This window comes from Strix aluco, chromosome 4, assembly GCF_031877795.1.
Source record: "Strix aluco isolate bStrAlu1 chromosome 4, bStrAlu1.hap1, whole genome shotgun sequence".
In the NCBI taxonomy this organism is placed as follows: Eukaryota; Metazoa; Chordata; class Aves; order Strigiformes; family Strigidae; genus Strix; species Strix aluco.
Window position 1 is genome coordinate 36945616 of NC_133934.1, and position 12015 is coordinate 36957630.

General features: G+C 41.6%; 1 protein-coding gene across 1 annotated transcript in view; it reads left to right on the forward strand.

Annotated features, from left to right (window-relative positions):
• The window catches only part of ENPP6 (ectonucleotide pyrophosphatase/phosphodiesterase 6), a 33895-nt gene that overhangs the window by 17758 nt on the left and 4122 nt on the right, over positions 1–12015 (forward strand). Inside the window, exons 3-6 of the mRNA XM_074822753.1 lie at positions 291–402; positions 4839–4980; positions 5985–6164; positions 8450–8587. Coding sequence (XP_074678854.1) covers positions 291–402; positions 4839–4980; positions 5985–6164; positions 8450–8587 — 572 coding nt within the window. The remainder of the gene's footprint in view (positions 1–290; positions 403–4838; positions 4981–5984; positions 6165–8449; positions 8588–12015) is intronic.

Consider the following 12015-nt stretch of genomic DNA (forward strand, 5'->3'; position numbering starts at 1 on the left):
GATTTAGGTGGAAACCATCTGCCATGAGGCAATCCAGTTTTATTGTGGGAAGGTCACACAGAGACCTTCCTTTTAGAGAGGGAAATAAAATGATCCAATGTACAGTTTGCTACAAGCACTTCTCAAACCAATCTCTCTCCCCTTTTCCCTTCCCAACCACAAGGTTTCCTGCAGAGAAGGTGTAAGGTAAGTAATGTCACAGGGAATTTACAAACCTGAACCTGGACCCCACAGTGTGGGGTCTGTGATCAAGGTGAAACAGAAGAGCTTACCACATTTTTTCCTCACAGGTTGTGAGGTCGAAATCCTTGGAGTCAGACCAAGTTATTGCCGTGAGTACTTCAGTGTCCCAACAGACAAAAACTTTGCGGATGCTATCAGCGATGCTCTCCAGTCTTTGCGGTATGTCACTAGACTTCTGCAGTGTGGGGTTTCCTCTCTCAAGGATGAATATTTGGATTTACTATCAGCCTTGCTCTAGGGAGATTTTCAGGATTGGCTCCCAGGTAGGAAGATGGTGGCCAAGACTGCTTTATAGTACTGTCATAGAAACATCACTATAACAGAAATAGGCCTTTACATTAAGATCGGGGGAAAGATGTGCTCCTCTTTTCACATGTAGGTTACAACACAGAGGAGACATCCTGACTTACTATTTTTAATTTTTTGTTTCAAACAACTTCAAGATCAGTCTGTGAGTATCTGTTCACTGACCTGCAAGAACAGACGTTGAAATGCTTGGATTTAGAGAGAGCTCCTCGGAATGAGGAAATTCTGAAATTCAGCTCCAGTCACTTGTTTACCAATGCTTTGGTAAACCAAGAGACCAATGAGACCAATGCTTTGGCCCTTCTGCATTTTACAACATCTCAGGTGTGATGATTTTGAAGCGGGTGTTCATTTTGTACAAATATGAATAGAATAGAATAGAATAGAATAGAATAGAATAGAATAGAATAGAATAGAATAGAATAGAATAGAATAGAATAGAATAGAATAGAATAGAATAGAATAGAATAGAATAGAATAGAATAGTTCAGCTGGAAGGGACCTACAACGATCATCTAGCCCAAGTGATGGGAACAGTGGGAATACATCTCTCAGACAACTCTTAGGAAAAACATATGCTCCATGCACAGCTTTCCAGTTCCACCATCTCTCATCCAAATATTACCAAGGGACAATTCCACATAGGTTATAAAATCAGGGAAGATGGCACCACCACATGTGGAGCCAATATCTTACCTTAGCTATAACTAAGCTTCCTGTTTTAAAACCTTGTTGGCTCCACAGTTTATCCGAGCTCGAGAACTGCCATAGCGATATTGCTCCCAGTTGCTGAAGCCTGCTGTACAGATGCTCACAAATAACAGTGGTGTTCATAGCATGGGGCTTAGAGGGAAGCTGTCTCAGAACATGTGAGACATTTGATCCTGAAATGACTTAGTTTAGATTTTAAGAAAGTTATCTGCATGTGACATGAGGAGGTCATATGTGCCATAGGAAGCTTTCCGGAGCGTCTGCGACATGTCTAATTCAGCGTACAAAAAAGGGAATGGAAAACTGAATACAGACACCAGCTCTGACTTCTGGTGGAAACCCAGAATTACCATGGAAAGCTTTTTTGGTCAGGTATCATTTGGGAATGGGTCAATATATGCTTGAAGTTTCCTGCCTGGTTTCTATGAAGCAAGGTGCATAAGGTTGTTCAGGATGGTTTGCAGCTTTGTAATTGTGAACATGATTAAAAGCAAGGCACAACCTGTTAAAAGCTCCAGCCCTTCAAGCTGCTCTTTTGGATAGCTGGAGCCCATTGGAAACATTTCAATAGCTAATTCACCACAAGTCACAAGGCTGCTTGCTGCTGCCTTTGGTGGAAAAGAAGAAGAGGGCAGGGACACAGCAGTATTGGTGGGGCAGCTTGCAAGAGGCAAAAGCTGGTGATTTCAAGAAACGAGCCAACCCCTGCCACCACAACGTCTGCCATAAACACCAGCTACAGCCTGCTGAGGAGCCCAAATCCTACATATCGTCCTGGAGCTGCAGGAGGTCTGGTCTCTGGTGTCCATTTACACACCATCCCTCTTGAATTTCTGCCTAGGTTCCTTTTCTTTAAACTAAGTGCCCTGGCTGCAGCAAGGCAGGAAAGAGGAAAAAGGAACAATCACTGATAAAATTAACAGTCAGTTGTGGGTCTAAATACCGCAGGGACTTACAGTAAGAAAGGAGGGTAAGGAATTAACAGATTAAAAATCAAGTAGGTTTTCCTTACCCTTTCTCTCATTCATTCTCTTTGTCTAGTCCTTTAAAATTTAGCAAACAATTTTAAGTGCTGCTGGGCCAGCCCATAAGTAAAGCCTTTATTGTAGGCATATTCATTTAGCAGGAGTTAGCATCTCTGGGTGGAAGAGTCTTGAGATGGGTTTTATTGTCATCTAAATCTTTTGCAAGAGCTTCTGACTCTTGAAGCTGTTCAAAGGCTGACAAATATAGTGTGTTTCCTTTCCACACCCAAACTGATTGAAAAAGCCCATTAGGCTGAGTCTGGCACTAGCAATCTGTGGGAAAACAGCCTGTGGCAAGGGCACTCTGTTGCCTGGAGCAGTGCCTTGCTCAGTTGCCCTAATGACAGATAGTAGTAGTTAATGAACTGCACTTATGCTCCCACCATTAGCAAACCTTACAGGGACTTCAGGGTAGAGAGAGTAAGACCTCTATTGTGGCTTGGTGGCCTACAGGTTAACTTGAGTTTGGGTATGGGAATATCCTGACCCATCTTAACTTCACCGGGATCTAAGGGAGTTTTATCAATGCCCTCTGCAGGGGCAGGAGTACCTAACTCATCAGGGAGCCACTGAGCTCCTCTTGCAACCAAAGGAAACCATCCTTCAGGAATATTCTCTGGTCTCTTCAGACAGGTGCTTGAGACCATTATTTAGACCAAAAATATTCAGAACTAAGTCAAGCACCTGTTTTTGTCAAGTGAAACTAAAACCTCCCTGATATCTTTTCCATGACTATAATTTAAGGGCTGTTGTAATCTACCTACCTTCCTGGACAGGTGTCATGAAGTTTGCATGGTACTTGAAAAGTGTGTTGATAAAATTTAAAACCCTTTTTGGTACTGCCATCGATGCCATCCAGCTTTCTTCAGCAAGACTTCATTAGCCATTTCTTTTGAAAGTTACTGGTGATGGGAGAAGACAGGACTAACACAGTTAGAAAGACAGATTACTTCTCCCATGCAAACCATGATCAGAGATGCCTTGTTTTCATAGGCAAAAAATGGAAACAAAGTCAAACTCAGTCTTACAAGCGCTGAATGTGCTGTACCCAGTCCTGTAAACTCCTAAGCATACTGCATAACTGGAGCTTGTCCCATTGAAGTCATGTGCAAAGATGAACATTCATCCTTGCAGCACTGAGCCCTTGAGAAATCTCACCACAGACGAAATAAGACCACTTGTTTTGCACAATAAATTTTTTCTTAGCTTCTATTGTGATCGAAATGATCATTTAGTTACAGGTGAGAAGGCACAAAGCAATCTAAGTAGCTAATTAATACAGGCACTACAGCAGAAGAAAACTGTTTCAAAAGGTTCAATGAGTGTGTATGCAATATAGAAATTACAGGGTTAAATTTTAGAAATTAATTTATGCGTAATACAGATGGAAAATAATGCTTAAAATGAAATTGGGAGGAGGGAAGGGTTGCTTTATTTGAATGATTTTTAAATCATGAGAAGTGAGAAAGAACACTGTTATGCAGGGCCAGCGGTGGAGAAATTCCCACCACGGCAGAGACCTTCAGCTTCCTACAGGACTGCTCCTCTGAGGCCTTCAGCAAATTTACAAATGCAAATGACAAACCCTAATCCATTCATTTAGTCCCTCACCTCTGATTTTTTTCTCTGCTGTCTCACTCATTACACCAGACTACTCAGGTGTCTTTAATCAAAGAAGCTAGACTTGGCAGGACATCACACAGTCTTTTTGTAGGGATCTTGATCTGGGTGAGGGCATGTATTATGGATGGCATGCCTGGTCACATATTAAGTACAGTAGAAAACGACTGGGTTTGAACTTCATGAGCTCAGATTTGCGATTTTATCCACACGACTGCTCTTAGGGAGCTTACAGTGAACTGTAAAGTGGCCATGAAAATGTAATTAAGCACTGATGTATGCACAATCCCCACTAATTAGTCTGAGGCCATTCAGTGCAGAAACGTGTGATCAGCTAAACTTGTGTAACTCTAAGACTACCTTAGTTTTCTTTTGGTCATATTCCTGAATAAAAACCCATCTAAAATCTCACCTCAATTCATACCACTGGGGATTTTGCAAGGTCATGGAAAAGCACGTCCTGAGTTGACCTCAGTGGTTTGGAAGACCTCAAGCAGGAGAAAGCCAGAAGTGCCAAACTTTAATTAAAGCACATTTAACTGGTAATTCCCACAATACTTTTAATAAGGGCATTCAGCACAGAACTTAGTATTTCTTCTGGGTCTGTGTTTGTCATTAAAGGAAAAAACCTCCTTCCTAATTCAAAGAGGTAGTAGAAGACTGCCAGGCCAGCTTGTGTTTGCACATGGCAGTCTCTACCTGGCACCTCTGATAGGAGTCTCAAGCAAACCCAGGTGACCCCGAGCATGAATAATGAGCCCAGCCATGCAACAGCCAGTAGGAAAGCCCAGACTGGAAGCACAAAATGTTCCTCTGGGGTTTTGTGGCTCTACCCGCTGGTGAGGACAGTAATGCCAGCAGCCAGGAGGTGAATGCGCCCAGGTGGTCCCCATGTGCATCAGCCTCTCATCCTTCCCCTTCTTCCACCTCCAGCAATGGCAGCGCCGAAATGGCCGCAGTGTACTATGAGCGTATTGATGTGGAAGGCCACCACTATGGCCCTTTGTCCCAGCAGCGGAAAAACGCTTTGAAGGAGGTGGACAAAGCCTTGAGCAACATGATCACGCTCATCAAGGTGAGTGGCATCCAAAAACCCAGCTCCTGGGTGCATTTGGAAATGGCTTTTAAAACTGATCTTTGTGGCACTGCTGAGAGCCTATTTAATGCCTGCTAATTGGATGCATTGGCTGTAAACTTTTATTTCCTGAGCAACAAAGGCTACCAAGATCATGTGGAAGTTAAGGCACCATTCCCCTGATTTTTATTTTCATCAATGGCATTATAATCCTTCTAGTGGATTATTATACCGATAGCCCCAGGAAGCCATAAACCAATATACGTGTTGCTCTGTTTATAACTTGTGTTGCTGACTGGGCTTTGTAGTAGGTGAACAAATCAAAACTGCTCCTTTCCTAAGGTTTGTGGAATCAGACAATTAACTTTTATAGTGTTTTTTATGGCACCATTCAGAACTCAGTTCTTTAACCTTTGTTTTAAAAAACATTATCTAAATGATTTTGTACTGAGAAAGGAGAATACCAAGCTTTTGGGTAAATGTCAATTCTGTGAATATTTCTGACAATGATAAATGTGTGTTGGAGTTTTTCATGTGTTTCAATGAGGAGTGGAGTATGAATTTCCAATTTCACTAAAGTATAAAAGCTCTAATTCTAAGTGCTTGTGTTTGGGAAGGGAAAAGAGAAACACCCCTGCCACAGGTGGTACCATAACAAAGTTGCTCTTCCCCAGCCATTTTGGCCTACAGATGAAGAACAGTTGGATAAAATCCTGTCTAAGACAAACTGGGACTAGGATGTAGTGCCTGGTTATTTAGCAGGGGGGTGGATTTATTTTGGCAAATCTCTCTTTGGCACTAATTTCTCAGACTCTTCCAGGGTAGTGAGAGTGGACGTCCACCACTATGGATGGTGGCAAAGCACACTGCAGGGTGTTTGTGACAGTGCTCCTTCTGGCCCACTTCTACTCAATCAGTGGAGGTTAAACAGGAATTAAAATTTGCCAGCAGACAAAATGAAGTGCTTTCCCAGCCATAACAGCTGTCATTCACTCGCTTCACAGAGCATGGGCCTTCAGCATGACATCAATGTCCTCCTCTTCTCTGATCATGGGATGACAGACATCTCTTGGGCAGACAAAGTGATTGAGCTGAAAAACTATATCAATATGAGTGATACAATACAAATGAAGGACCGAGGTCCTGTTGTGAGCCTCTGGCCAGCTCCAGGAAAGCATGCAGAGGTAAGTACAGCTTATTCATATTTATTTAGTTTTGTGTTTCCTTGGTTTTTATGACAATTGTGTCTTTTGTTTGCTCGTAACATCCAAATTCCGCTTTCAGAGATGTGTTTAAAAATCATCCTGAGGCTCTTATTGGGAGTCAAACTTGGATCATGCTGGTTTCTGAAGAAAAGTCACACCAGGCAAATTAAAAAGCATGAACTTTCATCATCCTTTGGCACAGATATGTGCTTTCAAACCTCACTACTATGTGCTTCTGACAAATAGCTAAAAGATTTTAGCTCAAAATGCATTTTTAGGATTTTATATATATATTAGTTAATTTACTGACCCTCTAGCTAGGATTTTCAAATGATCTGGAGTAGGTCAGGCACTCACATTCCAGTAAACTCCCATAGAGTTTGAGGAATTAACTCCATTAGACCAAAATTACAAAATCTCCTTTGAAGAATTTTGATGAATAAGCATGTTGGATTGAATCAACCATAAAAGCTCAAGGCTAGAACTACAGGATTTTGAGGGACAAATTAAAACAATACATAAAAAAATTTGGAAACCACTTGAAAAGAATGAAAATGCACCATCTGTAACTAATAGACTAGTACATTATAGTTTAACCAGAAACCAATGCTTGAGAAGTTACTATTGCTGTCCTCAGAATATAGATGAATGGATGTACAAAATGGGCAGTCCATGCTCCAGGTGAGTAATTTTGTTTTCTATATTATATTTTAGCCAGTTCCGGATTATTGGAGCTTGTGCAATTTTTTTAAGAGAATATTTGCTAATTTTCACACCCAAACAGGCTCTCCAGGAATTGTATAGCTGTGATATTGTGACCGTTTCACATTAATGCCAGAATTGAAAATTGTCTTGGAGGCATGCATAAGCAAATCACTCAGGGTGCCTGCAGGGGATCACAGCGTTTATATATGCTCTCCTCCACTTTAACTCAGAGGTCCCTATTTTTGTAGGCCAGACCTTCAAACAGGGGCAAGTATAAGTTGGGACTTCATGCAGACATGGGGCTTCATCCGACAAAGCTCTTAAGCATATGCTTCTCCATTAAACAGCCTAATATCCCTAAGGAGAATAAATTACAATGCCTCATACCAGGGTTTTGTTTTCTTTCTTCACTTCTTTTTAGGACTGGAATGATGCTTTTATAAGTGAAATAAAGTTGATTTTCTGTTTCCCAATAGCCAGATTCCTTTATTCTGAATTCACTTTAAAGAGCCATGTTTAGGAATTAGATCGTATCATAACATAGTGGTTATCACCTTTAAGAGTTATGCCGTTTTGAAGCACCAGAAGTACTGGTGAAACACCAGGACCACTCTTTAGCCCAGGTCATGGTGGGAGGGTCTGGCTGAGTCATGCCATCACACCCTGGTGCTGTCCTTATGGCAACTGCATATCAATGCAAATCAATTGCACACATATACACACACAAGGGGGACTTAGCTAAAAGGCTAGTGAAGGACCTTTCATTCTTTGCAGAATTGAGCTGTTTATTCCTGGAGATTACTTATATTTAAGCAAAAGAGTGATATACACTCTGTGGACTCCAATAACCTCTTTCTTTATGGCATCTGAATATCTTCTTCAAGCATTTAGAATATTTTTCTGAATAATTTGGGGTTTAACTACATTTGTGTGATTATATTCCAGATGGTATGATTAATATTAATAAACCACTTGTATGGTATTGTGAAGCTTCAAAGCCACAGGCATTGGCTGATTAATCTCATGGCATCTTTATGAAGCAGAATAACTAAATACTATCAATCACTTTAATAGGGATTGACTGATTAAGTGTAAGAAACCCAGGTGAGATGACATTAATTGTTCACTTAAGAGCACAGAGAGAATGAGCGACAGAGGACAAAAGCAATATGCCTTTTCCGCATCTGTACCCACTCCACATGATGTCTTTGAGCATCAACTTACTTTACTGTCTCCTGTGATGGTTTTGTTTCTGCTGGTCTATCTCTGTAGGTTGATATAGTCACATGCATACATTTGTGAGTGTGTATATTATATATAATACACAAATTCATGTGTTCCTGTGTGTTTATGATCCAAGTTTTCAGAACCTTCTAAACTACATAAGCAGATTTTGCACAGCCATCATCTTTGGACCAGCGAAGCCCCAGTTTTAACATGCAGATGATTAGCCATTAAAGAGGATTAGTCATTTTACAAATTCAGGTGTTTCCATGTACCCATAGCTGTGTATATGCTCTTTACAGCTTATGGTGTCCTAACATTTGTTTTCTTTGCAGATATATCAAAAACTGAAAGCTGTGGAACACATGGACGTTTATAACATACAGGATATTCCAGACAGGTTTTTCTACAAAAAAGGAAAATTTGTGTCTCCACTAACTCTCGTGGCTGAGAAAGGATGGTTCATAGTAGAGGTAAAGTATAGAAGCAAAATACTTAGACATGAATGTATGAAAACAGTAAGAAAAATGTACAATTCTATGCTGGGCATTGAGTTAAAGTGTTACGTGATTTACTTGGGCTGACTACAAAACTAATGTCAAATATTACTGTGCTTAAAAGAGTCTAAAGGCATGGCAGCTATGTTGAAGGTAGACGAAGTTAAATAGTCAAGACTGTTCTTTTTTCTGTGTCATCATAAAGCAGGAGGAGTTTTAGTATTTCCCATTTCAGTTCTGTTGCTTTATTCCTTTTCCCCCTGCCCATCTACCTTCATCTCAGGCACAAAAAAAAAGTGTTTCCATTTCAAGACTTTACTATCCCTCCATTCAGCAGTACTTTGTGGCAACTTTTCCTTCTGCCTGGCTTCCCATACACCAGACTGTCCAAAAAATGCCCCATTTCTCCCAAGCCCTCCAGTCTCAAAAGAGTCAGACTGGGGTTTACTCCTCAGAGATATCTAGTGCACACACTGAAATCTGAGATTTTTCATACCAACTTATTTTGTTGTAACAAATTATTGTTGTTGTTATTATTTTGTACTTGTATCACTACTGAGCATCTCCACATTACAGATATTAACTGCACCTCACCACAGCTCAGAGGGTGAGGCAACTTATATATCTTCTAAGTGGGTAAACTGAGGAGCAGTACTAAGTGATTTGCCCAAGGCCATACATTAAATTGGTAAATTGGCAACAGAACCAAGGAGTCCTGTTTTTTTTCAGTGTCCCATCATAGCCATTGCCCATCACTGCCTTGCAAATTATGGCAATTCAGTTGAGCATCCTCTTTCATGACTCTCAGACCTATTGCTCACCAGGCTTTGCTCAAGGTGGTCCACACCACATTTCTCACTAGCCAACCTGACTTTAGGATAATAATTTCTACAGTTGAATAAAAATTCACCTCTAAAAAAACTTGATTGCTTTTGAGTACGGATGGGTGAGCACCACATTTCTGGTTTAAAAAAAAAAAAAAAAGTAAAAAAGCCGGAGTTAAGATTCAGACTTGTAAAGTAGGAATCCGAAACATTCCTGCCAAAATTATTTTTAAAAATTACAACTAAACTCTTTTGTACAGAAGTTCAACACAGAACATTTTTACATATTCTGTAAAAAAAATGCACTTTAAAAAAATCATTGAAACTCTGACAAACCTTAATAACAGTGCAGCAAACACTGCTGCTATGGTAATTATTTCTGTCTCTCTGCCCATTCCTTCCCATTGTTTCTGATTTTCAAAAATGTCCTCTCATTAATGCTGTCAGATTTTCCTTCTCCTTGGTACATTTTCATTATCTGTGAATGGGATGTGAAAATGAAAGTTTCCTGTCATATTTTTAAAGCAATAATTGAGCCTTCTATTATACTTCCTGCCCAAACCACTGAAGAGAGAATGTTCAGCTCTTCCCTATCATGCTCACAGGGTATTTTGACTCTGTTGGCTAACGGATAGCTATAAGCTGTTTGAAAAAGGGGTTTTTTTGAGAGACAAAGAGGATGTATCTGGAAAGTTGGTTTTTTTCCCCAGCAAGGAGCATAGGAACAAAAGCCCATCCACATTTTGGTTAAAGCAGGATGAGGAGGGATTTCGCACACCTCCAGCTGTACCGAAGCTAGTCTACTAGCATTATCTTGTTCCCTCGGCACAAGTGAGTGGTCCCCCTCCTTTGAGCAGAATTTCCCCCAGCTGCTCTCCTGCATGCAACAACGGTGTTAGCCCTCAGGGCTGTGTGATCACCCTGTACCCATCCCAGTGTACTTGCCCAGGTTTTAGGGAACAATTGCTGTACAGCTTCTAAACATGCACATGCAGGGAAAAGTTCGTCAGCAGTCCCAGACATGCCTGCTTCATTTGAGGAGCAGCGCTAGCCCAGGCTTAGGCTAAGCATGAAAAATTAATGTCTTGGTTGAGTCCTCTGTCCCATTTGGGTTTGCCAAGGCAGGCACGTGGGGGTGCTGCTGGCATCCTGGCCCCAAAGAAACCCCAGGGCTTTGTGGGGTTTGCTGTAAGCCTAGAAGGGTGCTGAGCTGCTTGCACAGCTCTTTCCCTCAAGCTACTGCTGTTAATGGCTCCATTTCATGAAGTCTCACTTCAGATGCAGTTGTGAAAGAAAGTAGTATGTTTTCTGACCCAACTAGCAGCAAAAATAATGAAAATGACTGCACCTTTGACTGCACATCTAACCGCGAGTAGGTATGTCCTGGTGCCTGGGTGGGTGATAGAAAGGCACACTACCTCCTGTGTTTGACATTCCTGGGGAAGCAGCTGAGTCCACAGCATCTGTCAGGACCATGGAGGGTGTAACTTCAGCAATGTCATGATACTGCCAAAGAAACACTACAAATTAGATGTGACTTGGCTTGTCTGGAGCTGATGCTAACAAATGCTGTACAGGTTGCCTAATGGTAAGCAGCCCAGTGACAATTAGTCCCAGGGAACCACAGTAAGCAGAGCCACAGCGTAAGGAGGTGCTATGGTAGGAAGAGAGGAAGGAGTCTATTTTCTCTGGCTTGCTCTGAGCGCTCTCAGTGAAATAGATGGGGACCAGGAAAGAGATTTAATTTGTCAGCTAAATTTGTTTAACTATCTGGTACATCTGCTGACTATTAGGTACAAAGAAACACAAGGGATACTCCGGGGGTTCCCCTGGAAAGCAGTCAGAAGAGGTACACACCAAAGCATCATCACTGCTGTCCTCAGCACTCCTGCACACGGCCAATTTTCTTCTTGGGCAGAGGACTAAAACAAAAATCAAACAAAATAAATTGTAAAGGGAAAGGGATCCTCAGTCAATCTGCTTCGCCATCTGCAGGGGTTCCAGCACCACTCACCCAGGGTGGGAATGGGGGAGACTCTGTTGGGGCATCTTCTGTGCTCCTGTGACAGCATGCGAAGTCCAGACCTGGCCACTTTAGGGAACTGTAGCTCCTTCCCTGCAACCATCAGAGAAATTAATGCCAGGGGCCTAACAAACTGTTAGCTGATGTTCTTCATCTAAGTGAAATTCCTGCCATAGTTTTGGGGATATCTGGAATGTAGTATCTGCTGCCATCCCTAGGAAGTATGGGACAAGAGAAACTCATGGAGAGGGTTGGTCCAGCATTCTGAGCAGCCCTAGGGTCTGCTGCTCCTGAGGGGGGCCAATAAATGGCACTATTGTAGGTAGTCTCTAAGAGCTGTAAATATGGAGCAGGAGAAAGTAAGGAAGGAATTTAAAAGTACAACTTAAGTGCAATATGGGTAAGGAAAAACAAGAATTATGATGACAAATTATTAAAGCATGGGTCCACTGAGCAGGGAGAGAAAACTGAGAATGGTCTATGCAAGGGAGAGGGGGACCCTCTTAGGCCTGAGCCTGTGTTCCATGGAAGGAACCTCATTGCTTTAATACTACAAC